The sequence below is a fragment of the Aethalodelphis obliquidens genome, unplaced genomic scaffold (genome assembly GCF_003676395.1).
Source record: "Aethalodelphis obliquidens isolate GAN/ISIS:26980383/991018 unplaced genomic scaffold, ASM367639v1 scaffold2, whole genome shotgun sequence".
Lineage (NCBI taxonomy): Eukaryota > Metazoa > Chordata > Mammalia > Artiodactyla > Delphinidae > Aethalodelphis > Aethalodelphis obliquidens.
Genome location: NW_020837946.1, coordinates 43,572,534 through 43,598,227, shown reverse-complemented (window position 1 = coordinate 43,598,227; position 25,694 = coordinate 43,572,534). Strand labels below are relative to the sequence as shown.

The following is a 25,694-nucleotide window of genomic DNA, read 5'->3' as shown; positions in this document are numbered from 1 at the left end:
GCACAATATTTAATCAAAAGCCTAAAACGAATAAATAGAAATATGCTTCCATGATGGTTGATAAGGTCTAAGGACCTATATTACAAATTTTTTATTGACATTTAAATGTGTCTTCCACAAAGTGAAAGTGAAAACCCCCTTGGCTTTTATTACTAAAACCACATTTAGGGTTAAAGTCTATGCCACGCCCCTGCACTCCCACCCCACCCCCCATGGAAATAATTTGTTCTTTTTACCATCTTAGTAGGTGAAGGGAAATATATTAGAGTCGGCTTCGGCTCCTTTCTTTCACATTTATTATGTTACAGATATAATTAAACTGTTCCTATATTTTTAAAATTTTTTAATATTTATTTACTTGGTGGTGCCAGGTCTTAGTTGCGGCACAGGCACGCGGGATCTTCGTTGCAGCCTGCGGCATCTTTTTAGTTGCAGCACGCGAGCTCTTGGTTGGGACATGCGGGATCTAGTTCCCTGACCAGGGATGGAACCCAGGCCCCCTGCATTGGGAGCGCAGTCTTAACCACTGGACCACCAGGGAAGTCCCAGGGGGCTATATTTTATTTTTTTCTTAAAGTTACCATTTATTAAGAGCTTACCATGTACCAGCCCTATTAACCTGTCACATGCATTGTTTTCATCTATTCCTTGTAGCAATCCTAAGAGTTTAGTGCGAATGAGATTTACAGATTTATAAATGTAAAACCTAAGAGGTGAAGAGCTTAGAAACCTGGCCAAAGCCATGTGGCTAGTAATTGCTTCAAAACTGATCTTTCAGCCTCTAGTGCTCACCCTCTTAGTTATGACATGACACCCTTTCTAAGCACAATCAATCCTCTTAATTGCCCAGTGAAATAGGCTGGGCTTGTGCCCCTGTTCCCAGGTGCGAACAGTGACCTGAGTGGTAACATAACTTGCCCAAAGACACCTGGTTATTTTTTTATTTTTATTTTTTCACACACACACACACACTGTATTTTATTTTTACAAGAGATAAATAGACTGACACCAAGCATGGTAAATGGATGACCACAACAAAAGCAACAATGATTGCAGTTACCAAACAGGAAACACACTCATACTATGTCATAATATTGACATTCAGTCCAGTAATCCTCCACTGTAACAGCTCCTTTACTTTGCAGTGAAAATTGATTTGTATATTTTTTGCCTCTGAGTCCTTGTGGGATTTTTTGTTTTTTTTATTCAAACAGAAAGTCACAAAAATTATAATCATCCTCATCAGTTCACTCAGTCCCAGGGGGCTCTATTTTAAATGAATAGTTATTTCTTGCCGTGGATACTTAATTATCATTCTAGTCCATAATCCAACAATGTGTTCTCTAATAAGCCTGTGCACCCATCCCACCTCCCAGCTAGGCTGTGGTCGTGGAAATGGATATGGATGTAAATTCATGAGCCGTGATGGATAAAATGCTAGCTGGGTTCCAGGGTTCACGGGTGGTGCCAGGGATTACGAAAAACTTGGGAAGAATGCTTTTGGAGTGATTACAAAATAAGGCCCAGCATTGTAATGAAATATCATACCCTGGAATGAGATCACAGCCACCACCACCACCGAATGTTGCTATGTTGCTTTTGAGTTAGAAAAATGCTTTTTCATACATTATTTCATTTAAGCCCTAGAACCCCTCTGAGAGTTAATTGACTCTGGTTTGTGTTTTTAATCTCCATTTTACAATGAGGAAAGGGAGGCTCAAAGAGGCGGTGCTTTGTCAAAGCCAGGAGAGCAACTGAGACTTCTCTCTGCACTTCCTAAAACTAATGTCTGTCACCTTAAGCTTTAGTAAAATCTTATGTGTATTTTGCCATCAGGTATTTGTCAAAAATAGCCTATATTTATTGAGAGCTTACAAGAGTAAAGGGCAGTATGCTAAGTACTGGATTCCTCCCTCAAAGAGTTTATAATCTAGTTGGGCAAACAGGAAATATCTATAAAAAGAGCAATAAAATTACCCCTAGGTCATGCAACAGCTTAGGTGTGGGAGTAATCTTCAGAGGTAGAGGAAGGAGTTAGGAAAATACTTCAAGTTTATTCTATTTCCAGATGTTATAAAAAAATTGCCTTAGATTCAGTTCATAAAGTACTGTCTAAAATGATTCCATCACAGGATATCAGTATTTGCAATTAGTGTTACACTAAAATAGAAGGTCAGATGTTAGGGAATCCTTAGTAGAGGTTGCAGTGGCAGAACCCTGCCGGTCTGTTTTCCACACTGAAGCTATAATGATCTTTGTAAAATACAAATGTGGCCCTTCTACTCTCCCGTTCAGTTCTCTTTGGAGGCTCCCCTTTATGCTCAAAACACTTAATACGCACAAGTTCTTACGTATCAGGCACTGTGCTAAGAGCTCAACACACATTATCCTTTTTCATCCTCACGGCTACCCTAACAGAAAAATATTATGATGTTCCTTATTTTGTATATGAGGAAGAGTAAGACTTAGAGAAATTAAAAGCTTTCCCAAGGCCACAGAACTCGACAGTGGCCGAGCTAGGATCCCAATCTCGGCCAGTCTCTCACTCCCGACTCAGGAACCCCTTGGCATTGTGCAGAAGGCCTTTCTTGATCAGCACCTTCCATGGTCCTCCTTTGTGGGTTACGCTTACCATCTGCTAAGGCTCCCCTTAAGGCCCCACCCCAGAGACTCCTGTGTCACCCGTGCTTGCACCTATTTTAACATTGGGCACAGCAGGTCATGGTTGTGGAGAGACCCCTGCCTCTCTCTCTCCACTGGATTTGATAGCAGGGACTACGTCTTTACACCATTTGAATTATTGATCACCAAGCATGCATCCCATCTAATGGTTGGTGTTAAATTCATGCTTGTGGGATTAAAAAAAAAAGCATGTCTTTATCTTCACTATAACTCTCTGATGTAGTATTTTGTATTCTACCCAGTCATCCCTCAGCTTGATACTTGAGGGCATCTGTAATCTATTGCTGTTTGCTAGCCTCGTTTGCCCTTCAGCCCCAGTATTAACCTTGTAAGGGTCTCCTGCTGTCTTTTCTTTCCTGCATCCTGGAGTAGTTTTTCCATCCTTTGTCTAAGGCAAATCGTACACATCTTTCAAGGTTCAAGTTGAGTCTCTCATTCTCTTGACAACTCCCATCTGGAGTTTGGACTCTCTACTCTGAACTCCAGAAGCACCCCTGTCATCAGTAACATTTTTGGTCAATTATGCAGTGTTCTGTGACTTCTCTTGTATTATTCCTCTGACTTGTCATTTAAATCTTCCTTGTGTTTTGGGCTCACCTTGTCAACTATACAGTCTTCGAGGCCCAAGACCTCTTTGTCTAGTAAGCGACACAGTGGGTTGACAGGCAGTACCTGCTAAGAGCACAAGACTGTCTGGATTTGAATCCCAGCTCTGCTGCATATTCCCTGTGTGACGTTGGGATAATTATTTACCTTCTTTGTGCCTCAGTTTCCTCATCTGTAAAGTGAGGAAAGTAATCATGTTTACCCCAGAGAACTGTTGTGAGGAATAATGAGTTAGTACATTTTAAGCCCATAGCAAGTGTTATTTAAGTGTTGTGGTGGTGTAGTTAGTAATAATAGTGAGAATAGTATAGCCCACTGAAAACTCTTATTAAAATACAAAAATGTTGTCCAAAGGGGACAACCACAGGCTGTGAATTAACCACTGTATGGATCAGTTTGTCACCTAGCAGACAGATTTTGCTGTGAGCCTGGGAAAGGTCCATCAGGAATGACAAGGATAGCAGGTTCTGGGTTCTGGGAAGAGTTTCAGTCCAAGTGGAATGCTGTCGCTAGCAGCTGTGGGGAGCCTGTGGGTGTAGCACTGAGTGCCTGCAGGGCTCAAACTAGACTCCGGAGAATCGGGGCTGACAAAACTAGAGCTAGTTTGATTCTTTCACAATCTGATGTAGCCATAAAGGAGCCACGTCAAAATGCTGCAAAAGGAAGAGGAAGGTTCCAAAATAGTCATTCACCTTTGCACACCCTAATGCCCTTGTAGCATGTGTAACTGTTGTAAAATCAACCTTATATTTCTTTTTCATGACATTGGCTAAATGTGTAGCAGATGCTAAAGCAATCCTTACTGAGAAAAGATGTGTTGGAATTGAAATTGAGTGCTGTGCTTCTGAGGAACGCTCTATTCTGGAAAATGCTGGGGGTTGAACTGAATGTTCACAGTACAGTATGTAAATACCAGGATGCGAAGGCTCGTTTAGAGGAGCTTCTGTATGTCTATGTTGGGAATACATTGCAGCAGTGATTAGAGTTCTGCTCTGGGATTCACATTGCTCAGAGGCATAGAGAGTGGTCAGTAAGAGTTGACAGGGTAGAGCTATAGCTCTGAGGGTTCAGGAAGTGGATGTCCCCATTTTGCAGCTTCAGTCCTAGTCTCTGGGCAACATCGTGTTGATAGCTGTGGTGCCAGGAGGAATGTCCCTTCTGTGTAATCCAGGGATTGTTTCCTCTCCATCACTGGTAGTTATGTCACTGATACATTAGAGCACACATTATCATAGCGTTGGCAGATCTGACCTTTGGCAATTATTATTCCAAGGAATATATTCAGGTTTAAGATTTTCTTTCTTCAAAAGTTGAATCCGTCTCCATACTCATGTATTTGTGGATAACTCAATGTAATTTTGAGCAGCTTTAATTTAAATATTTAATGAAGAAAGCTATCAATTTTAACAAGAATGATTTCTTCACCCCTCATCAATAATTCAGAAATAGCTGCTGTTTTTTAATGACTCAGTGTAGGTACCAGTAGAATGAATGCCCTTCCACGTTTTAAAAGGCTGTGTTATGTATGTTCACAGTAATGATGTTGATTGCTATCATTAGAGAGTGCCAAGTGAGAAAGCTTTTCTAAAAAACAAACAAAAGCCCTTCTTATCCAAGTAGGATTAACTGCAAACCTGTAATATAGATTTTTCTAGAGAAATTCATAGATTTATTTCTGTTTATAATTTGAAATGTCTTCTCTCTTTTTTAAAATTTCTTTAAAAAAATCTTTAAGATTCAGAAGTTTAAAACAAAATATTAGCTTAATGGGTTCATGTTGGTGGACTATTAAATAAAAAAAGTCTCCCCTAGATTTGTAAACAGGTTAAGTACTTCATACAGCATGTAAATATTCTAACTTCTCCTTATACTTACTCTATCAATCCTTATGGCAAATTAAATGTAATCTAAGTCATCCAAAGCATGCCCTGCTTTGGGACATATTTTAATTTTATTAAAATGCAGAGGTTTTTGGGGGGTTCATTTGTTTCTTTTTTGTCCCTGATACTTTGATTACGTAGATGACTGTAGTTATACTTTATTTTGTTTCTCTGTTCACAATGTGATTATTTCAGTTCCTTTTCATCAGTATCTAAATATGACCTGAAAATATTGAGTCTAAACACTAATGTCCAGAGTTGAAACTAAAAGTTTTTGTTTGTTTGTATTTTTAGATTTGAAATTCATATAGAAGTTATTGAATGTGACATTCATATAAAAGGTACTGAATGCCATATTACAGGAACATTTTCTTCACTACTTTGCATTTGTTGATATTTTGACAACTACTTAACATCTGGACTCATGTTAACAAGAGAAACTTTGCATAACCTATGATAATTAAAAATCATTTGAATCAGATGGAGAGGAATGAGTGGTTTAGGGGAAGTCACTCATCAAGGTTTAAATCAACCTCCTAATGTAATATATTTTGCAGCTTTGAATGAGCATTTGGGGGTTGATTCAGTTCTTCATCATCACTTGAACAATTTGGGAATTATGCTTTTTAAAGGTAACTTTGTGTCCTTCTCTGACGTACTTGTTATAGAAGCAGCAGTTGACTTATGGAGGATAATTAAATAAAAGCCACCTGACAAGAATTCATGCAGTCAGCATTCCTTCTGTACAATTCTGAAAACTATTTTTAGTCTGTGAGAGAAAGATACTAGCAGCTGCTTTTCATTATCTTGTACCAAGACAAAGCCCATGTGACTGCATATTTCTTTTTTAGCTTTGATTTTTATTTTTTAGGTGAGTTATGCATGTACAAAGCTTTTTTAAAAAAAATTAGCAAGTTTACAAGACTTGTTTCTTTTTTTTTTTTTAAATCAGACTTCTACTGACATCCCTCCACATTTTCCCTCCCGGAGGCAACTGCATTCTCTGTCTTTAAGGTGATTATTTTGATATTCACCAGTGCATTTTGAAATAAAAAGCTTGTATTCTTAATTCATGATTTTTAAATGTAGGCATTATCTGTTGTCTTCCCACTACGGAAGATACAGAGTTACTCTCCATGCTGTCCCGGCTCTCTGTGCCCATTCAGCCTTCTCATTTCCCTATCTTCCCCATATAGTTACGTGGCAATTTTGGTTAGTTCAGTAGCCTTTCCTTACATTACTATGACTATGTGATCAAAGCTGAGACATGTAGTGAACTATGATTATTTTTCTTTTCTTGTGCAACTTTTTGTTTTCTTGTAGTGTTTTGTTTACCTTTCTCTAAACTTACCAGTAATTCATCCCTAAACTCTTCACCAGTGGTCTAAATTTCCTCTTAGGACATTCAGATCTATTGGTATTCTGCCGGTGTCACTTTGCTGACAAAGCCTCTCCTGGAGCCTGCACACCTGACCCAGCTACACTGGCCGCCTTTTGTGTCATCCTGGGATCTCCAGTCACCAGCATGCCGTATTCCCTTTGCCTCTCTCCTATGTTAGTTCTCTTATTTTCTAAATTCCATGTCTTACTCTCTCTTGTTTTATTCCCTTGTTTTGGCAGTGCACAACCTGAGAAAGGGTATATGAGAGGTACATTTTTTTTTTGAGAAATTGCATATGTGAAATGTCTTTCTTTTACCTATAAACTTGAATGATAATTGGGTTGAGTACAGCTTCCAGTGTTGTTGTTGAGATATCTGAAGCCATTCTGGTCCCTGATCCTTAGTATGTGACACATTTTATTCTCTGAAAGTTTGTAGGGTCGTCTCTTTGTCCTAATGTTCTGAAAGCTTGATGATGTACTTTGGCTTGGATGTATTTTATCCACTGTGTTAAGTACTCCGTAGTCATTTCAGACAACTCATATATCTTTCAGTTCTGAGAAATTTTCTTGAATTAAAAAGATTCCTATCTCTCAATTTTCTCTATTTTTCTCTTGGAGTTCCTGTTTTTTAGGTACTTGACTTTCTGGGTGATCCTATATTTGTCTTGTCTTTTCTCTGCTAGTTTCATCTCTTTTCTTTTTCGCTTCATATTTTAAGTTCTTTTTTTGTTGTTGAAAAATAATATAGTTCACTGACTTTTTATAACGTGAATACTTCCATTTAATAAAGATCCAGATAAAAACAAAAACAAAAAACCCCAAAACCCCCAAATTATCAGGACCCCAGAACTCCTTCTAGCTACTACCTTACCCAAGGGTAATTACTATCTTGAATTTTTTAAATTAATCTTTTTTATTCTGAGATAATTATAGAGTCACATACAGTTATAAGAAATAATACAGATATAGACCATTTATCCAGTACCCACTTTCCCCCAGTGGTAACATCTTGCAAAACTTTAGTATAATAGCACAACTAGGATACTGACGTTGATACAGTCAAGATACAGAACATTTTTATCACCACCAGATCCCTCACGTTGCCCTTTTGTAGCCGCCTCCTCTTTCCTCCCACCTCTACTCGCTACTGAACCCCTGACAATCACTTATATGTTCTCCATTTCAATAATTTTGTCAGTCTGAGAATGATATATGAATGGAATCATACAGTGGATAATCTTTTGAGATTGGCTTTTTTCACTCTTCATAATTCTCTGGAGATTCAATCAGGTTATTGTATGTGTCAGTCATTTATTCCTTTTTATTTTATTGTTTTATTTTATTTTTTTTTTGGCGGTACGCGGGCCTGTCTCACTGCTGTGGCCTCTCCCGTTGCGGAGCACAGGCTCCGGACGCGCAGGCTCAGTGGCCATGGCTCACGGGCCCAGCCACTCTGCGGCCCGTGGGATCCTCCCAGACCGGGGCACGAACCCGTGTCCCCTGCATCGGCAGGCGGACTCTCAACCACTGCGCCACCAGGGAAGCCCTATTCTTTTTTATTGCTGAACAATTTCCCATGGTATGGAGGTACCAGTTTGTTTAACCATTCATCCATGAAGGACATCTGAGTTACTTCCAGTTTTGGGCTATTATTGATAAAGATGCTGTAAACATTTGTGTACAGGTTTTTGTGTGAAAATAAGTTTTCAGTTCTCTGTGATAACTGCCCAGAAGTGCAGTTGCTGGGTCACGTGGTAGTCACGTTGTTTGGATTTATAAGAAACTGCCGAACTGCTTTGCAGAGTTGCTGTACCATTTTACATCCCCAGCAGCAGTGTATGAGGGATTTAGTTTCTCTTTATCCTTGTCAGAAGTCGGTGGTGTTCCTATTTTTATTTTAGCTAGTCTTATAGGTGTATAGTGATGTGTCATGTTTTTAATTTACATTTTCCTAACGGTTAATGACAATGAACATCTTTTCATGTGTTTATTTGCATCTGTATATCCTGTATGTTCTCTTTGGTGAAATGTCTCTTCATGTCTTGTCTGTTTTCTAATTGGATTGTTTGGTATATTTTCTGTTGAGTTTTGAGAATTCTTTACATATTCTAGATACTAGCCCTTTGTTGAATATGTGGCTTGCAAATATTTTCTCCCAGTTCATAGCTTGTTTTTCATTCTTTTAATAGAGCCTTTCACAGAGCAAAAGTTTTAAATTTTGATAAAGTCTAATTTTCATTTTTTCCTTTTTTGAGTCATGCTTTTGGTGTTAAGTCTAAGAATCGTTTGCCTAGCACTAGAACCCGAAGATTTTCTCCTAGGTTTTTTTTTCCTAAAAGTTTTACATTTAAATCCATGAATCCATTTTGAGTGAGTATTCATATAAGGTATGAGACTTAGGTTGACATTCATTTTTTGCCTATTGATGACTAATTGCACCAGCCCTATTTGTTGAAAAGTTTTTTATCTTTCTCCCATCAAATTGTTTCTGCATCTTTGTCAAATATCACTTGGACATATTTTTGTGGATTTATTCCTGGGCTCTCTGTTCTGTCCCATTGATCTATGTGTCTGTTCTTCCACCAGTACCACATAGTGGTGATTAGTATGTGGCTAAGTAATAAATCTTCGTTTTCAAAATTGCTTTAGCTATTCTAGTTCCCTTTCCTTTTCAGATAAATTTTAGAGTAATCTCACCTATATCCACAAAAAAATCTTGTTGGGATTTTGATAGGGACTGTGTTAAAACTGTATATAAATTTGAGGATAATTGAAGTCTTTACTGTGTTGAGTGTTCCACCCCATGAACATGGTATGGTTCTCCATTTATTTAAATTTTTAGTTTCTTTTATCAGCATTTTGTAGTTTTCAGCATACAGTCCTGTACATGTTTTGTTAATTTATACTGAAATATTCTTTCTAGAAGCTTTTGTAGCTTTTTTGGGATTTCCTACATAGACAGTCATGCCAACTGCAAATAGAGACAGTTTCTTCCTTTTTGATCTGTATGCCTTTTGTTTCCTTTTCTTTTCTTATTGCACTGGCTAGAACTTCCAACACAAAGTTGCATAAGAATGATGAAACCAGACAGTCTTCCCTTCTTCCCTATCTTAGAGAGAAAGCATTCAGTCTTTCACCATTAAGTGTAATGTTACCTGTGGGTTTTTCTTTTTTTTTTTTGCGGTATGCGGGCCTCTCACTGTTGTGGCCTCCCCCATTGCGGAGCACAGGCTCCGGACGCGCAGGCTCAGCGGCTATGGCCCACGGGCCCAGCCGCTCCGTGCCATGTGGGATCTTCCCGGACTGGGGCACGAACCCATATCCCCTGCATTGGCAGGCGGACTCTCAACCACTGCGCCACCAGGGAAGCCCCTCTGTGGGTTTTTATAGGCGATCTTTATCAAGTTAAGGAGGATCCCCTTTATTCCTATTTTTCTGAGACTTTTCCTGAATGAGTGTTTAATTTTGTCAAATGCTTTTTTCAGCATCAATTAATAGGATCGTGATACTTTTTTTTCTTTACCTTGTTTATATGGTGGATTACATTGAATGATTTTCAAATATTGCACCAGCCTTGCATCCTTGGAATAACTCCCACATGGTCATATGCACAATTCTTTCTACATATTGCTAAATTTTCTTTTCTAACATTTAGTTAAGGATTTTTGTGTCTGTGTTTATAGGGATATTGGTCCATAGTTTTCTGGGTTTTGGACTTTTTTTTTGGATACAGGAGTCTCATTTGATAATTCTTTTCTTTCGGCATTTAAAAAATATTGTATTCCTTCTGGTGTCCATGGTTTCTGATAAAAAATCTGCTATCATTTGAATAGCTTTTCCCCTGTTGGTAAGTTGTGATTCCTGTCTCTGCCGTCAAGATTTTTTCTTTGTCTTTGGTTTTAATAGTTTGACTATGATGTGTCTTGGTGTGGGTTTCTCTTGTTTAGAATTCATTCAGCTTCTTGAATCTGTATGTTTATGTCTTCTGCCAATTTGAGAAGTTTTCAGCCTTTATTCCTTTGAGTAATTCAGTACTGCCCTTTTTTTTCCTCTTCTCCTTCAATGACTCTGATGACATTAATGTTCAATCTTTTGTTATAGTCCCACAGGTTCTTGAGGCTCTGTTAATTTTTTTCAGTCTATTTTCTTTCTGTTGTTCAGATTGTATGACTTCTATTATTCTTTCAGCTCACTGATTCTTCCCTCTCTCTCCTCCATTCTGCTGTTGAGTGCATGCATTGAGTTTTTCATATTTTGGTTATTGTATTTTACAGTTCTAAAACTTCCATTTTGTTTTTCTTTATATATTATATTTCTTTGTTGAGACTTTCTATTTCTGTGCCTCAACTTTCTATTTTTTTCATTTGTTTCAAGCATGTTTGTAATTGCTTGTTGAAGCATTTTTGATAGCCGTTTAAAAATCCTTGTTACCTTATTCTAACGTTTGTCTCATTTTGGTGTTGGCATCTTCCGTCTTTCTTCACTCAGTTTGAGGTCTTCCTGATTCTTGGTATGATGGTTTTTTAAATTGAAACCTGGACACTTTGGGTTTTATGTTGTGAGACTCTGGATCTTACTTAAGCCTTCTGTTTTAGCTGGATTTTTTCTGACACTGCTCTGGCAAGGGAATGGGAGATGCTGCCTCATGACTTCCAGATGGAGGTAGAAGTCCAGGTTCCCCACTCAGTCTGTGCTGACGCCTGCAGTAGAGATGGGTGTTCTGGCTCATGATTAGGTGTCCACTGATACCTCCCTGGCTGGGAGGGATAGGAGTGTCTTTTTACTGCTCCCCACATGGCCTCCCGTGGATACCACAGTGGAGGTAGGGGGAGTAATCTTGTTACTGCTGGATGGTGGTGAAAGTTCTGACTCTTCACCGGGCCTCCTCTGACACCACCTCAGTGGGGAAAGGGTGCCTTGTTAATCTGACAGGTGGGGTGGAAGTCCAGATTCCCCATTTGGCCTCCACTGACACTGCTGTGGGGATGTGGCCTCATTACCACCTAGCAGTGATGAAAGTCTCAGCTCCATACTTGACCTTCTCTGACACCAACTCGGCTGCGGGGTTGGGGTGCTCTGTTATAGCTGGTGAAGGTGGAAGTCTAGGTTCCCCATTTGGCCTTTGCTAGTAGAGGTGGGAGTGGGACACGCTTTTCTTTCTCTGTGTTACTTAACTGGAATAGAGCAATTATCTATAGCTTTCTGTTTTTCTAGGCTGCCCTTTCCTGGTTCTTTGGCTGGAGAGGCCCAGTTTTTTTTTTTTTTTTTTTGGTCCATCCTCATTAATGTTTCTGAGTTCTTTAGCCCCACTCATCGTTGTGTTGTTCTTTGGGTATCAAGGCCCCCAGCAGGTCTGCCTTTTTCTGCCTACGTTTTAGAGTCTTCTATGTTTGTTTTATATATAATGTCCAAGATTTTTAGTTGTACTTAGCAGGAGCAGTAAGGAAAAGTATGTCTACTTCATCTTCTCAGAAGCAGAAGTCTACCTGGCTTATAATAGCATAAATTAGTTTTGCCAACCTTTGAACTCTGTATCAGTGGAATCATGTAGTATATGTTCTTTTGGTTTTTGCTTCTCTCATTCCACATTATGTTTGTGAGATTTATCCTTGTCATTGCACATGTTTGTAGTTTTTTCATTTTTATTGCTATATGGCATTTCATTGTATGGATATAACACAACTCATGTATTCTGCTGTGGACAGGTTGCTCCCAGTTTGGGGCTATTAAAATTGTCCTGAACATTTCTGTAGATATCATTTGGTGAATATGTTACTATTTAATATACATACCTTAGGCTTGTCATGGGCTATACATTCAGGTTTAATAGCTATTCCCAAACAGTTATTAGTGTATCACTTTACACTCCCACCAGCAATATATGAGAGTTCCAGTTGCTCCACATCCTCACCAACACTTGGTATTATTTGTCTTATTTATTTTTCCCATTTTGGAGGTATGTTACATTATTGCATTCTGGTTTTAATTTGCTTTCACTGCTCACTTTAGTCAAGTTGAGCATCTTTTTATATATTTATTCACCATTTGCATAAGCTCTTTTGTGAAGTGCCTGTTCAAGTCTTTTGCTCATTTTTCTTATTGGGCTACTTGATATTTACCTATAAATTTTAAGAAGGATTCTTTATATATCAGATACATTCTTGTGTCAAATATATATAACATTCACCCTCACCAGAATACCTTCTCCTACTCTTTGCCTTGCCATTTCAGATTTAATGTTGCCTTTTTATGAACAGAAGCTCTTGATTTTAATGTACTCCAATTTATTTTTTTCTTCCTTAATGCTTAAGCACTTTTTATGTCCTATTTAATAAATCTTCTTTCTATCCTAAGATCTTCAAGATGTTTTTCTGTGTTTTCTTCTAAAAATTATGTTATTTTATCTTTTACTTTTAGATATACAATTCATCTGGAATTGATTTTTATATGACATGAGGTTGAGGTATCTGTTTATTGTTGTTTTTGTTTTTTGTAAGTCACCTCAAATTTTCCTTTCACATCATCTGTTAATTTTTCATTTGTGCTCTTTTTTCTTTTTCTTTCTTTAAAAATAAATTTATAAATTTATTTGGCTGTGTTGGGTCTTCATTGTTGCATGTGGGCTTTCTCTAGTTGCAGCGAGTGGGTCTACTCTTCGTTGCAGTGCATGGGCTTCTCATTGTAGTGGCTTCTCTTGTTGTGTAGCACGGGCTCTAGGTGCGTGGGCTTCAGTAGTTGTGGCTCACGGGCTCTAGAGTGCAGGCTCAGTAGTTGTGACGCACAGGCTTAGTTGCTCTGCGGCATGTGGCACCTTCCCGGACCAGGGCTCGAACCCATGTCCCTTGCTTTGGCAGGAGGATTCTTAACCATTGCGCCACCAGGGAAGTCCGTGTGCTCTTTTTTCTATAACACATTTTTATACCTTTTTTTTTTTTCATTCAAGCATTCCTTTTATTCCTTCCTCCTCCTCCTTAAAAAATATGTATTATCTTTTGTTTCATAGTTGCATTTCTTTTCCTATTTCTAAAGATATTAATAATATATTTTTAAAAATATTTTCCTCCTCACAGAGCTTCTATTTTCTCCATATTGATTTTTTCCCCTTTTTGTTTCGGTTCTATCTTTCCTGGAAGAGACTTTCCTCAAATACCTTGTAATTCTCGGTGACTGCTCATATTTAGTGGCAGGGCTAGATAAGACTCTGAACTCCTGTGTGGAGTGATTTGGTTGGGTTCTTTAGTTGGGGAGGCTTCAATATCAGGATTGAGAGGTCATTTCCCTCGGGCTAGTCAGATTCTCCCCGGAGAACCTTCCAGTTCTTGCCAGCCTCTGGGAGGATGAAAGCCTTGGAGGATAAAAGCCTTGCCAGCCTCTGGGAACCTAGTGAGGTAAGTGGGATGGAGGCTGGAGTCGGGGCCAGGACTTGAATCTAGGATGTGTATGTTCACTTAATGCCCCCTGTTTTCAATATGGCACTCCTACTCTCAACTGTTCCTGTTGCTCTATGGCTCAAGAACCTCTGTTTCATCCTCTCCAGAGGGAAAAACCTCTAGTTGTTTGGCTAGCTATGTGGAGTGGAGAAGGGAATTGGGCATTCGGAGTTGGGGGTCCAGACTTTCGATTAACTCTGTTAATCAAGCCCCCCTCAAACACAAGTCCCCCTCAAACACACACATTCTTACTTGCAGATAAACCTAATATGGCCAACCCATGAGCCTTTGAGGGATTCCGAGAAACAAATTGTATTAGTTCTTGCTTTTCCCATTGTCAACCAGGGTTTCAGCTTTCTCAGATTTACCGGGATTTACCGATTGTCTATGTTCTGGCTTCCAGAATTTTACTTTATTGCTGTTATGTACCCTTTAATTTTCCCAGCTTGGATTATGACTTTAAAAGTGTGTGTGTGTGTGTGTGTGTGTGTGTGTGTGTGTGTGTGTGTGTGGTTATTTTAGTTGGATTTAGGGATGGAGTAAAACCAGATGCACTCAATCTGCCATTTTTATCTAGAAGTGTCATATAATTTTATACGTTTTAAAAACAAATATTTCTTTCAAGTTTGAGCTCAAAATGAAATTAATTTAGAAAATGAGTCCAAAGGAGAATTGCCGTTCTTTTCAGGTAATGAAAGAGAATTGGAGCTGCTGACTTGGGTAGGTAGAGGCAATAATGATGAAAGAAAAATAAGTAGAGAACATTGAGGAAAACCTTTTAGTATGATTTGGGAACTAGAGAGAGGTGATGGTTGCACAACACTGTGAATCTGCTAATTCTACTAAGTCATTTACTTTAAAATGGTTAATTTTATGTTATATTAATTTTACCTCAAATAAAAAAGTTTTAACATAAGAAAAAGAAATACATGAACGTTTTCAAAGCTTATAGCTACGTTAACACCTGGCTTTGGGGGTAAAAGATAAACTGACTTATTACACAGGCCTCAGTAAATTATGTTTCTATTGTCTGCCTAGGAGCTATATAGAGATTTTAAAATGTTTACAAGCATGATTCTGGAAGATCTTCAGAAATTTATTCTTCATTTGGGGAAAAGGGAGAGCAAGATGTGTTCCAAGGGGTGGCAAGTGGAGTTATTTCTCTCTAGTAAAGAAGATGAAATGAATTAATAACTATTTAATATGTATACCTCCTACATCCAATTATATTCATTGCAACTTGACAAATCTTGATGCAAGCAAGACCTTTTGACTCTTTAATCATTTGTATAATAGAAGAAAGGGAAGTTCTGTTGGAATGTGGCACAATCCCTATAAATTTATGCCTTTGATATATTGCTTATCGTTCATATGAAGCACCCTGTCTCATAAAAAGGTTTAATAGCACTTTATTATCCAAATATGGTATTTGGCAGTTCAGTGTGGTGTAATAGAGCATGTGTCGCAAAGCCATAATATTAGGGTTCACATCCTTGCTCTGCCACATGTGAGTTATTTAAACTCACCATGCCTCATTTTTCTCATCTGTAAAATGGAGAAGATAATAGGGTTATTTTAATGAATATGAATTAATACATTTAAAGATTTTTCAGTGTTGCCTGGCACAGAGTACATGCTCAATAAATGCTATCTGCTATTTTTTTTCTGACATTTTCTTAAACTGTAATCTATAAAAGCACATCTGGAAAATGTATGTGATATAAGCAGCGTAAAGACTACTTCCTTACCAGGATATCATTGGCATGGCTGTAGTGACCAACTACAGATGCAAACATGCAATTGGCTCCGTCTTTCTCATCACATTTGCGGTTGTGGTTAAGAGCTTATTTCTGTTTTTCTCTAAAAACTGAACGGTTTTAGCTACCTTTGTTTTCTAAGAATTCTGGACTTCATAGTGCAGTGGATTTATTTGAAAAGTAAAACCAAGAAACTATAAATACTGTTTACTTTCAATTCCCTCTATTTGGTTTGGACATAAACCCTGTCATTTGTACATTTTCCCTAGGAATCAATGAAAAGATTGAGAATGAACGTGAGCTATACACCTGTCATTAGAAGATGTCATTAGTCAGTCAGCGGCCACAAAGCGAGTACTTGATTTTTTGAAAGCCATTTTTCTTTATCAGTACTATATGGCTGCAAGTGATAAGTGGTGATGGTTCTCTCTCACAATTACTATTTTTAGATGTAGTTTGAAACTCCTCAGTTTCCGGCAAGATGAAGCTCTATGTCTAAATGTTATTATTTTCATACTAAGCCTTCTTTTAAATTTTACTTTACAGATCAACAACCAAAATTTTGAAGGTCATCAACTTTCTGATGGTGGTGATAAGCCATGGCGACAGATGATAAAGTTGCCATCTTAACCGATGATGAAGAGGAACAGAAGAGAAAATATGTGCTTGCCGATCCTTTTAATGGTATTTCCAGGGAACCAGAACCACCTTCAAATGAAACACCCTCCCCCTCTGAAACAGCTGCTATTCCTGAGGAGGAGATAGACTGGATAGAGAAACATTGTGTTAAAATAAACAATGATCTTCTAATTTCCAAGGTCTTTTATTTTTTCTTTTACTCTGCATATGGCTCTCTTTACCCCCTTTTGCCTGTGTATTATAAGCAGCTGGGAATGTCACCAAGCCAGAGTGGGCTGCTGGTAGGTATTCGATACTTCATTGAATTCTGCAGTGCCCCCTTTTGGGGTGTAGTTGCAGATCGCTTTAAAAAAGGCAAAATCGTCCTCCTCTTTTCTCTTTTGTGTTGGGTTTTATTCAACCTGGGCATCGGATTTGTCAAACCTGCTACCTTGCGGTGTGTACCAAAGATTCCTCCGACAGCTCATCCCACCAGTTCAAGTCACCTGTTCACTCTCCTGCCAACGAATTCCTCCATTGTCTCTTCCATTACTACATCACCAGGAATTCGTGAGAAAAGGAACCTGCCTCCTTACAATGGGTCAGAGATGTTAGAAGCAGGGCACAGTGTCACGGAAACTGTCATCTTCTCGACAGCTCCAAACGAGACCAGTGCGCCCACTCTGCAGCCTCACACTGATGAAATTACTGACCATGTTATGAACTTGACCATGAACCCAAGCACTGCAACCTCTGCTCCCCCAGGAAATGCAACCTGGGAGACAACCACTTCTATTGTCACTACCACCAAATCTTTACCTTCTGACCAAGTCACTCTTGTTTATGATCAACAAGAAGTAGAAGCTATATTCTTGGTGATCTTGGTAGTTGTCATAATAGGAGAATTTTTCAGTGCCTCCTCTGTCACGATTGTGGACACAGTAACACTCCAGTATCTGGGAAAGCACAGAGACCGCTATGGACTGCAACGCATGTGGGGCTCCCTGGGCTGGGGCCTGGCGATGCTGTCCGTGGGCATTGGCATTGACTACACCCACGTGGACGTGCTCATCAATGGGAAGGGGTGTAAGCCCCCTGAATACCGGAACTACCAGATTGTCTTCATCGTCTTTGGGGTTCTCATGACCATGGCCTTGATCGTCGCTACTCAGTTCCGGTTCCGCTACAGCCACTTCAAAAACAGTGAAAATAAAGGGAAAGAGGTGGAGATCCCTCAAGTAGAGAGGAACAGCTCCACAGAATCCTCTGAGGAGACACCAACCACCACCAGCCACGTGCAGGCCTTCAACTTCTGGGACTTAATCAGGCTGCTTTGCAGTGTGCAGTATGGCTCCGTGTTGTTCGTGGCTTGGTTTATGGGTTTCGGATACGGCTTCGTGTTCACCTTTCTCTACTGGCATTTGGAGGACCTGAATGGAACGACAACTCTCTTCGGGGTCTGTTCAGTCCTGAGCCATGTGTCTGAGCTGACAGCTTATTTTTTTAGTCACAAGCTTATTGAATTGATTGGCCACATCAGGTAAGAACATGTGTACTGTTGCTGCCCCTCAGCAATTGAACTTTATCTTTTCGTAGTTTATGACTCCTTTGAGCACATTTAAGGATATTATCATTTGTGTTGGGGGTAGGGTTGGGGTGGGAATGGGGATTTCTGTTTCTCTTTCTCTTTAAAATAGAAACAAAAGGAAGGAAGTGATGAACCTAGTTGGATTATCTCAAATACACAAAATATGCTGTTTCTGCTCTGTATGCTAAGAGAATCTTACAGTAAATGTTTTCAGGTACAGGAACACCAGTTTAGTCAACTGTATTATTCCATGGACCTTGAAGGGTCCGACCACCTGTCTCAGGCATTTATGAAGAGGGGCTTAAGTGGATAAAGAGGATTATGCTTTTTCAGCTTTCAGTTATTCTCAGCCACTTGCTGACACAGAAAGACCTTGAATATATGGTATATGAAGATGTCCATTATATTTACTAAAGCTGTGGTGTGACCCACCATCATCCCTAATCCATGATATTATGTGGAAGAGAATCTTACATAATTTTTTCTGATTATTACATAAGCCTCTGTGTTTTCATCTGCCACGAAGACATGGGCTATTTAAAAATCTTGCTTCTACCTAAAATTTCCCATGTAATCCTTCTAAGCAAAAAATCTATAAATGCCCAGTGTTTCTTGTGTAATGTTTCTCACCATTAATGTTTGTCTGAAGTTGTTTGAATAGTACCTTGCTCTTCATAAGTCTTTCTGCTTTGCTGTTGGCTCTAAAATGTAGAGCCAGGTACACTTAAGCATTCTTACCTCATAGAAAAGCATGGCATGTCTGTCCCTAAAATTTGAAGTTGCCATAACTAAAAGAAAGCAACTGTGTGTGTTTGTGTATATGTGGTAATCTTTAAATCTGCTGTTTCCATGAGAAATTACAAAGGAGAAATAGATACAAGCTTTGAGAAACATGGGTCTTTTTCCTTTAATTTCCCTTTGACTAACTGAAGAAAGTATTTTCTAATGTGAAGTTTCAACCTAGAATCATTCTTTTCCCCATACAGTTGTGAGTGTTTTTCCTTGTTTGGTTTGGTTTTGCTTTGGGAGGCTGTGTGCTGTCCCTTCTGTTTCTCAAATCTTTGACCCCTTTGTTGTCACAAACAAAGTCAGGCACTGTATGGGCAGTTCCCAGAGACACAGAGTCCCCGAGGCACACTCATTGGGACCAATCAGAAAAAAAGCCTTGTAATATTAAGGGCTGGGGATGTCCTTTAACCTTGTCCAGGTCATGTTTACATTCTCTGAGCTGTGTGGATTGACCGTGATGAATCCGACTCACAGTGATGAATTTCTTCAGCTTGGTTATTGGTATGAGCAGGATCTCGCCTCGGCTAATAGTGTGTTTAAAAACCACAGCCATTTATTCCCAGAAAGGTACCCTGTCAGGTCTTACCCATGAGTGGAGTTCCTAGACATCATGATTTAATCACTAAATAGTGTTAATTGAATGTTGACTCAGTACAGAGTACGTATATAGGTTTTATTTTCAAAGAAATTGTTAGGTTCTTCTTACATGCTAAGAAAAGTAGTTTCTTTTCTGTCTTTGCTTTTTGTCTGAGGTGTATACCGAACATGATAAAATCCTAGTGGGTTTGCTATTAATTTTGGTAATTACATGAACTTACACTTGTGTTTTCTTTCCTAAGTATTACAAGTTACTCATTACGTAAAAACCAATGGCTCACTTAACCTTAATTTTCTAGTTTTACGTACAAAAGCATCTTTTTTTTTTTCTTCTTTAATGATGTGACGGAAGAAGAAAGCTCTTGTCGCATTGTTGGTCCCAAAAGCCTACTGGGGTTCCATCAGTTTGTGGTCATTTACCTCTTTTGGATTTTTATTCTGTCCATTAAAATGTATTAACTGCGTTTAGAAGATTCTGATAGTTGTAGTGAGATTATGCCCACGTATTCAGGTAGAATGGATATGTTTCTTTTGGTGAGAGTTTCTGGAGCCCAGTTAGTGGTGGTTGAGATTTGGGGGTTTGAAAATGTAGAGATGGAAGTGTGAACTTTTCACTGGAAGAACATTATGCATTAGTTGATGAAGAGAAATCATCTTTGTACGAATTCAGTCTTTATGTTTTCCTTGTAGGATCATAAGGAGATACCTGTCTGGCCCTTATGTATGCACGCATGTTTTTCAGTATTCTGTGACTGTCTTATGGGAGTTTGTTTCTAGGAGTCAGCACTACCACAAAGATTGTAACTATTCTAAGAGAGTCAAAAGTGGATCGTCACAAATTTTTATATAGATTCATAATGAGGAAACAATTTTTAAAACAGCATGTCCAATTTTGAACCATTTACTATTAGAACATTTCTGCAGTTTGGGCTCAGTTTTTCAGGGAAAAACCTATCTATCAGTCTAAACACACATGCACACGCACACACACACACACACACACACACACAGTAAATGATTTCTGATTTTGACCTTGGGTTCTGTCCTCTTTGGAAAGTGGCTTTCTCAGGCAAATAAGATAATGTTTACTATTTCCACTAAAAAAAGTAAATGTCTTTTGATTTGAAACCTCAAGACTTTGGAATTTACAAGCATATTTCTAGGCTAATTTATGTAATGATGATGACTAGATTTCTTTAACTAGAGATATAAATGTATTTTTAGGCTATATGCCCCTTGCTGAATGTTTCAGCAGCCATGAGTAGGGTTGTGATCAAAATACATTGCAATTAATCATTTGTAGATTTGTAGATCATTACTATTCAATATTAGGCCATCACCTGTGTTATGTGATTCAAATTTATTTACATTTTAAGGGACACACAAAAATCTACTCAAGCAACTCTGACTGCCCTGAAATTCTTAAAGTCAGTTTTGTCATGCACATGCTATCTGGAAGGGGTAATAGATTAACCATTATTAGCCATTAATTACTACTTAATAGTAGCTAAGAATCCAAATGAGCTAGCCAGTCAGTCAGGGAAAGAAGGAAGTGCATGATGCAATTAGCAAGAGGAGGAACATACAGACTTTCCTGGTGGGCACTGCAGGAAGACCCAGAGCAGACAGCAAGACGCCGGCTACCAACTGAGAACACTTGGGAGGTAGTACCTATTAACATTTTGTGATTGGAGGGATAGCAATCAGCGTTATAAGAGGGAGGAAACTGCAGCTGGGGTGATCAGGGAAGCTGAATTTGAGCCAGCCAGTGAAGGATTTAGGATTGTGTTTATGTTTGTTTTGCTTCCTATCCTCTTCCTTGTTTCTGCCCACCTCTTTGTGCCATATTTGTTGATCCTGGATCCCCTGGCTCTCAGGTCCTCTCCTTACCTTGCATGGCATGGTGCAGATTTCCACAGGCTGGTTTTTCTAGGACCCGGTCTGCTGGATTCACCTCCTGCAGTGGTACTCAACCATTAGACTTCCTGGGAGAGCTTTTAAAACTCCTAATGCTAGTCCTGCACTTAGACCAATTACATCAGACTCTCTTGGGGTTCCCAGTCATTCCAGCCAAAACTGCTAACCACCAGACTGGTGAGAGGCACAGGTGGAGGATGAGAGGGAGGGAGGAAGGGAAAAAACCCTAGCTCTCCGTAGGTTTTTTTTTTTTTAACATCTTTATTGGAGTATAATTGCTTTACAGTGGTGTGTTAGTTTCTGCTTTGTAACAAAGTGAATCAGTTATACATATACATATGTTTCCATATCTCTTCCCTCTTGGGTCTACCTCCCTCCCACCCTCCCTATCCCACCCCTCCAGGTGGTCACAAAGCACCGAGCTGATCTCCCTGTGCTATGCGGCTGCCTCCCGCTAGCTATCTATTTTACGTTTGGTAGTGTATATATGTCCATGCCACTCTCTCGCTTTGTCACAGCTTACTCTTTGTGTGAGCTTTGGAGATTGTGCCCTCTAATCCTTTCATGTGGTTCTTGCCCTGGCCTCAGGTGGTTTCTTCACAGGCAGGTGTTGATCAGTACTCAGCTGGAGACTGCAGGGGAACCCTCTGCAGATCTTTGCAGCCCTCTCTCGATGTAGTTCCCTGCACTATGGTACTCAGCCCTGCTCCCAGACTCTCAGCCCTGCCTCCTCAACTCAGGAGTCCTCTGTACCCTGTCAGACGGCATCTCTGAGAGCTGCTGCCTCTCACCTATGGCTCTGCCCGCTGTGGGGGACCTTGAGCTCTGGTAACGTGGCCCTCACCCTTCATCCTTCGGACCTGGACCTCGTGGAGGCTGTCTGTGGCTTTCTCACCGTACTCTGGCTTCTTGGCTCTTCCGTCACCTATCTAACCAAGCCCCCGAATTAAGATCGGTGCCTGTTTCCCTGATTATATCCTAACTTATACACAATCCTTAACTGCTTAGAACTTCTGATGCCAATCGCCGCAGTGAAGGAATAGAATGGGAATAGAAAAACTCAATTCTTGATTTAAAAAAAAAACAAGATGGTGGACCTTAAACAACTTTTTTCCCTTCTCATGTCCTAATCGAGTGTTACTTCTTATTTAAAAATTGACTTTCACCACAATAGAAAAAAAATGTTAAGGCTTAATTTCTCATAGTAAATTTGAACTCATAGTAAATTTGAAATTATAATTTACACATAATCTAAAGGAGTATTACTCTGTGTTGTTTAAAAATCAAACCCCTGGATATTTGTTACGTTTAGTTAAACAAACAGTTTATTTAGGCCTGGGGAGCCCCAGATTAATAGGATGCAAGGATGAGCACTAAAAGGGTGGGAGTTGGAAAAGACAGGGAGATTGAAGGCCAGATGAGTGCTGGGATTAGGAAAAGGAGCTTTATTCTGGGTGCAGTAGGGAATTATAGCAAGGTTCAGAGCAGGGGAGGGCCACAGATTTTCATTTATTTGCAATGCAGTGGGTAACTTTGAAGCAGGGAGCCCACTGAGAAGGTTCTCAAAATCGTCTAAGTGAGAGGTGTTACAGTCCTGGTATGCAGCAGTAGCAACAGAAATTGAGGGAGGTAAAATCAGTGCAATGGTTTGATGTGGGAAGTGATGGTAGAGACCCCCATGTTTCAGCTTGGGTACAGTGGTTCCACTAAATCCTGTAGGAAATTCAAGAAGGAGATGCAGAATTGGGGAGAGGGTGGTGAGGCAATTAGAATCCAGTGTTGGGTGTGTTTAGCTTAAAAGTGGAACATCTAGATGGGAATGTCTAGATGACAGTTGACTATTATAAAACTTGAAGCTCAACAAAGAGGTTAGGATTGGGGATACAGATTTGGGACAGTTAAAACCAGAAATGTGGGTAAGATCAGCAAGGAGACCTTGTGGTGAAAGAAGAGACGTGGGCTAAGGAAAATCAATTATGATTGTCTCCGAGATTTTATTCTGAGTTTCTGATCTTATTGAAATGTTAGTTTATGTTTTATTGCTTAAAGTAAGTATCCTAATGCTTAAGAGGAATTGTGTTGTATGATACTTGCTGTACCTGTTTCCACATCTTGCTTCAGGAGCAAATGACTTTCTGAGCACCCCTCCAATGCCATTACCTGATCCAGGCGCCCTCTAGGAGTGTTTTATAAATGGACCTGAGACATAAGCAAGGGAGAGGGAAAAGTCAAGGGAGAGGAAATATAAGGAACAGAGATCGAAAGTAAGAAAATAGCGAGAGGAATCGCTGCTGTCTCCAGGGGAATGTTTCTTCCTGTCCTTATTCATGAAAGGCAGTGTTACATAGTGGTTGCAAGCATGGGCTGGGAGTCACGTTGCCTGGTTCAGAGCTTGGCTCTACCACTTGGAACCATGTGGTTTTGGACAAGTTATATTACTTTTTGTATCTCTGTTTTGTTACCTGTAAATAGGAGTATCATGAGTACTAACCTCTGATTTTTTTTATGGAGACTAAATGAGATAAAAACACAGCAATTGCTTAGAACAGTGACTTGCATATATTCGGAGTTCAGTTGGTTTTTTTATTATTACTTTGCCAATCTTCTGATACATTATGTTGCTTATGAGTACAAGACCCACTGGATCTGATAAAAATACAGTGACTTGGTATATTATCGGTTGTGTACAGATCATTAAGGCTGCAAAGTTGTTTGTGGCTTTCAAAATAAGTAATTCCTCCTCAAAAACATTTTGGTCAAATTGAGATCTTCTCCCCCCAATTTGTGATGACTGTAGATTGTTTATATTCTCTGTGCTATTTTTTAGGGCTTGGTGACTAACTCTGTAATAGCTGGCATACAGAATGATTGTAATTGTAGCCATTATTATTTATATGTGGGTAGGTTTCTATTTTTTTCTATTCCTTTCCCACTTTACCTTCAAAGATGTTGGTATTCATTTTTGTAGGAAAAGTCTTTTAGAGCTATTTCAAGTACAGATTCTCATTATTAATCTGTAAGAGGTAGAGTCTCAAAAGTAGAAGAATTTATGATCAAGAGCTGAAAGGGCGTAATTTGGTTTTTATAGCCCCCTGGAAAGAACATCTTTGCTAAGAAATATATTACTATATTACATCATAGCTACCAGGCTGACTTGTTAATAACAGCATTACTGATAATTGAGCTATTCATAGTTCAGAATAAAAGGCCATTTAGTGTAAGTGAATCCAGGGCTTTTAGTTATTGGTGTCATATTTGGTTTGTTTTCTCTTCCACCTTTAGTGGCTGCATTGAATGAGATACTCACTGAGTTAAAGAGAGCAGGACTAACTCCGAACGAGCTGTAGCTTTTGTAGTTGCTGGTGGCCCCCCTCACCATCTCATGGGGCAAGGTGGGTAGTCCTTGAAGTGTGCCCCAGACAAGAGTAAAGACGGCTCCTACAAATTTTCATGACCTAGATAACCACTGTGGGGACAAATTCAGTAGTCCATGGTAATGTGCAAGTTGGACATTTCCTCTGGCTTGAAAATTGCATATTAAGATATATATATACCTGCCTAGAGAAACCTTTATACACACACAGAAGGACATGTACAAGGATGCTTATTACTTGCTTACTGCAGCTTTCTAACAGTGAGGAAGAGAATTAGTCTAAATATCCATCAGTTGGGGATATGGATACATTCAATATGGATACATTCAATATGGTACATTCAATATGGTATAGTCATGAGATGGAATATTATGGAGAAGTTAAAAGGAATGGACTAGATCAATATGTCAACATGGAAAGCTCTCAAAAATATGTTGAATGGGAAAAAAACAAGTTTCAGAATGATACACACTTTGGTACACTTATGCAGATTTTAACAATGCATTTCAAAAGTTACACATATTTTTATGGATATACCTAATCGTATAGAAAAACATTTACATTTGTAGAGGGAAAATGCATTCTGAATTCATATTAGTCTTAGTTTTCTGGACAGGACATAAAAAGAAGGGACTGGGATGGGGAACAAAGAGGACAAGGAAAGCCCCCACTTTATCTGTAACATTGTGTTTCTCTAAGGAAATATAGCAAAATATTCATAATTTCAATTCTTGGTGCTACATGTATGTATTCCCGACCTTTTTTGGTATTTTATATTGGAAAATAGCTTGAAGCTTAGGTCTCCTTAACAGTGGATCAATATAATTAACCTCCCATAAAAAGACCAACTCTGTGTGTGTGTGTGTGTGTGTGTGTGTGTGTGTGTGTGTGTGTAGCTGTATATGTTTTAAAGAGACATACTGTAGCCACATATATCAGGTAAACATTGAGATTTTGTGCCACTAATATGTATATTGCCCATATATTTTTCCCTAAGTAGCATAAATTTAAGTGATTAAAAGCCTACTTTACATAATTATCATGGCCTCAGGTCTTATTTCTTTCTCTTTAAA

The 25,694-nt window shown here is 39.1% G+C and overlaps 1 protein-coding gene across 2 annotated transcripts in view; it reads left to right on the top strand.

The window, feature by feature from the left end:
* Positions 1 to 25,694, top strand: part of MFSD6 (major facilitator superfamily domain containing 6) — a 73,255-nt gene that overhangs the window by 9,199 nt on the left and 38,362 nt on the right. For both annotated transcript variants that reach the window (XM_027125674.1, XM_027125684.1), the window contains exon 2: positions 16,285 to 17,896. In XM_027125674.1, the coding sequence (XP_026981475.1) occupies positions 16,338 to 17,896 (1,559 nt within the window). In that variant the 5' untranslated portion in view covers positions 16,285 to 16,337. The remainder of the gene's footprint in view (positions 1 to 16,284; positions 17,897 to 25,694) is intronic.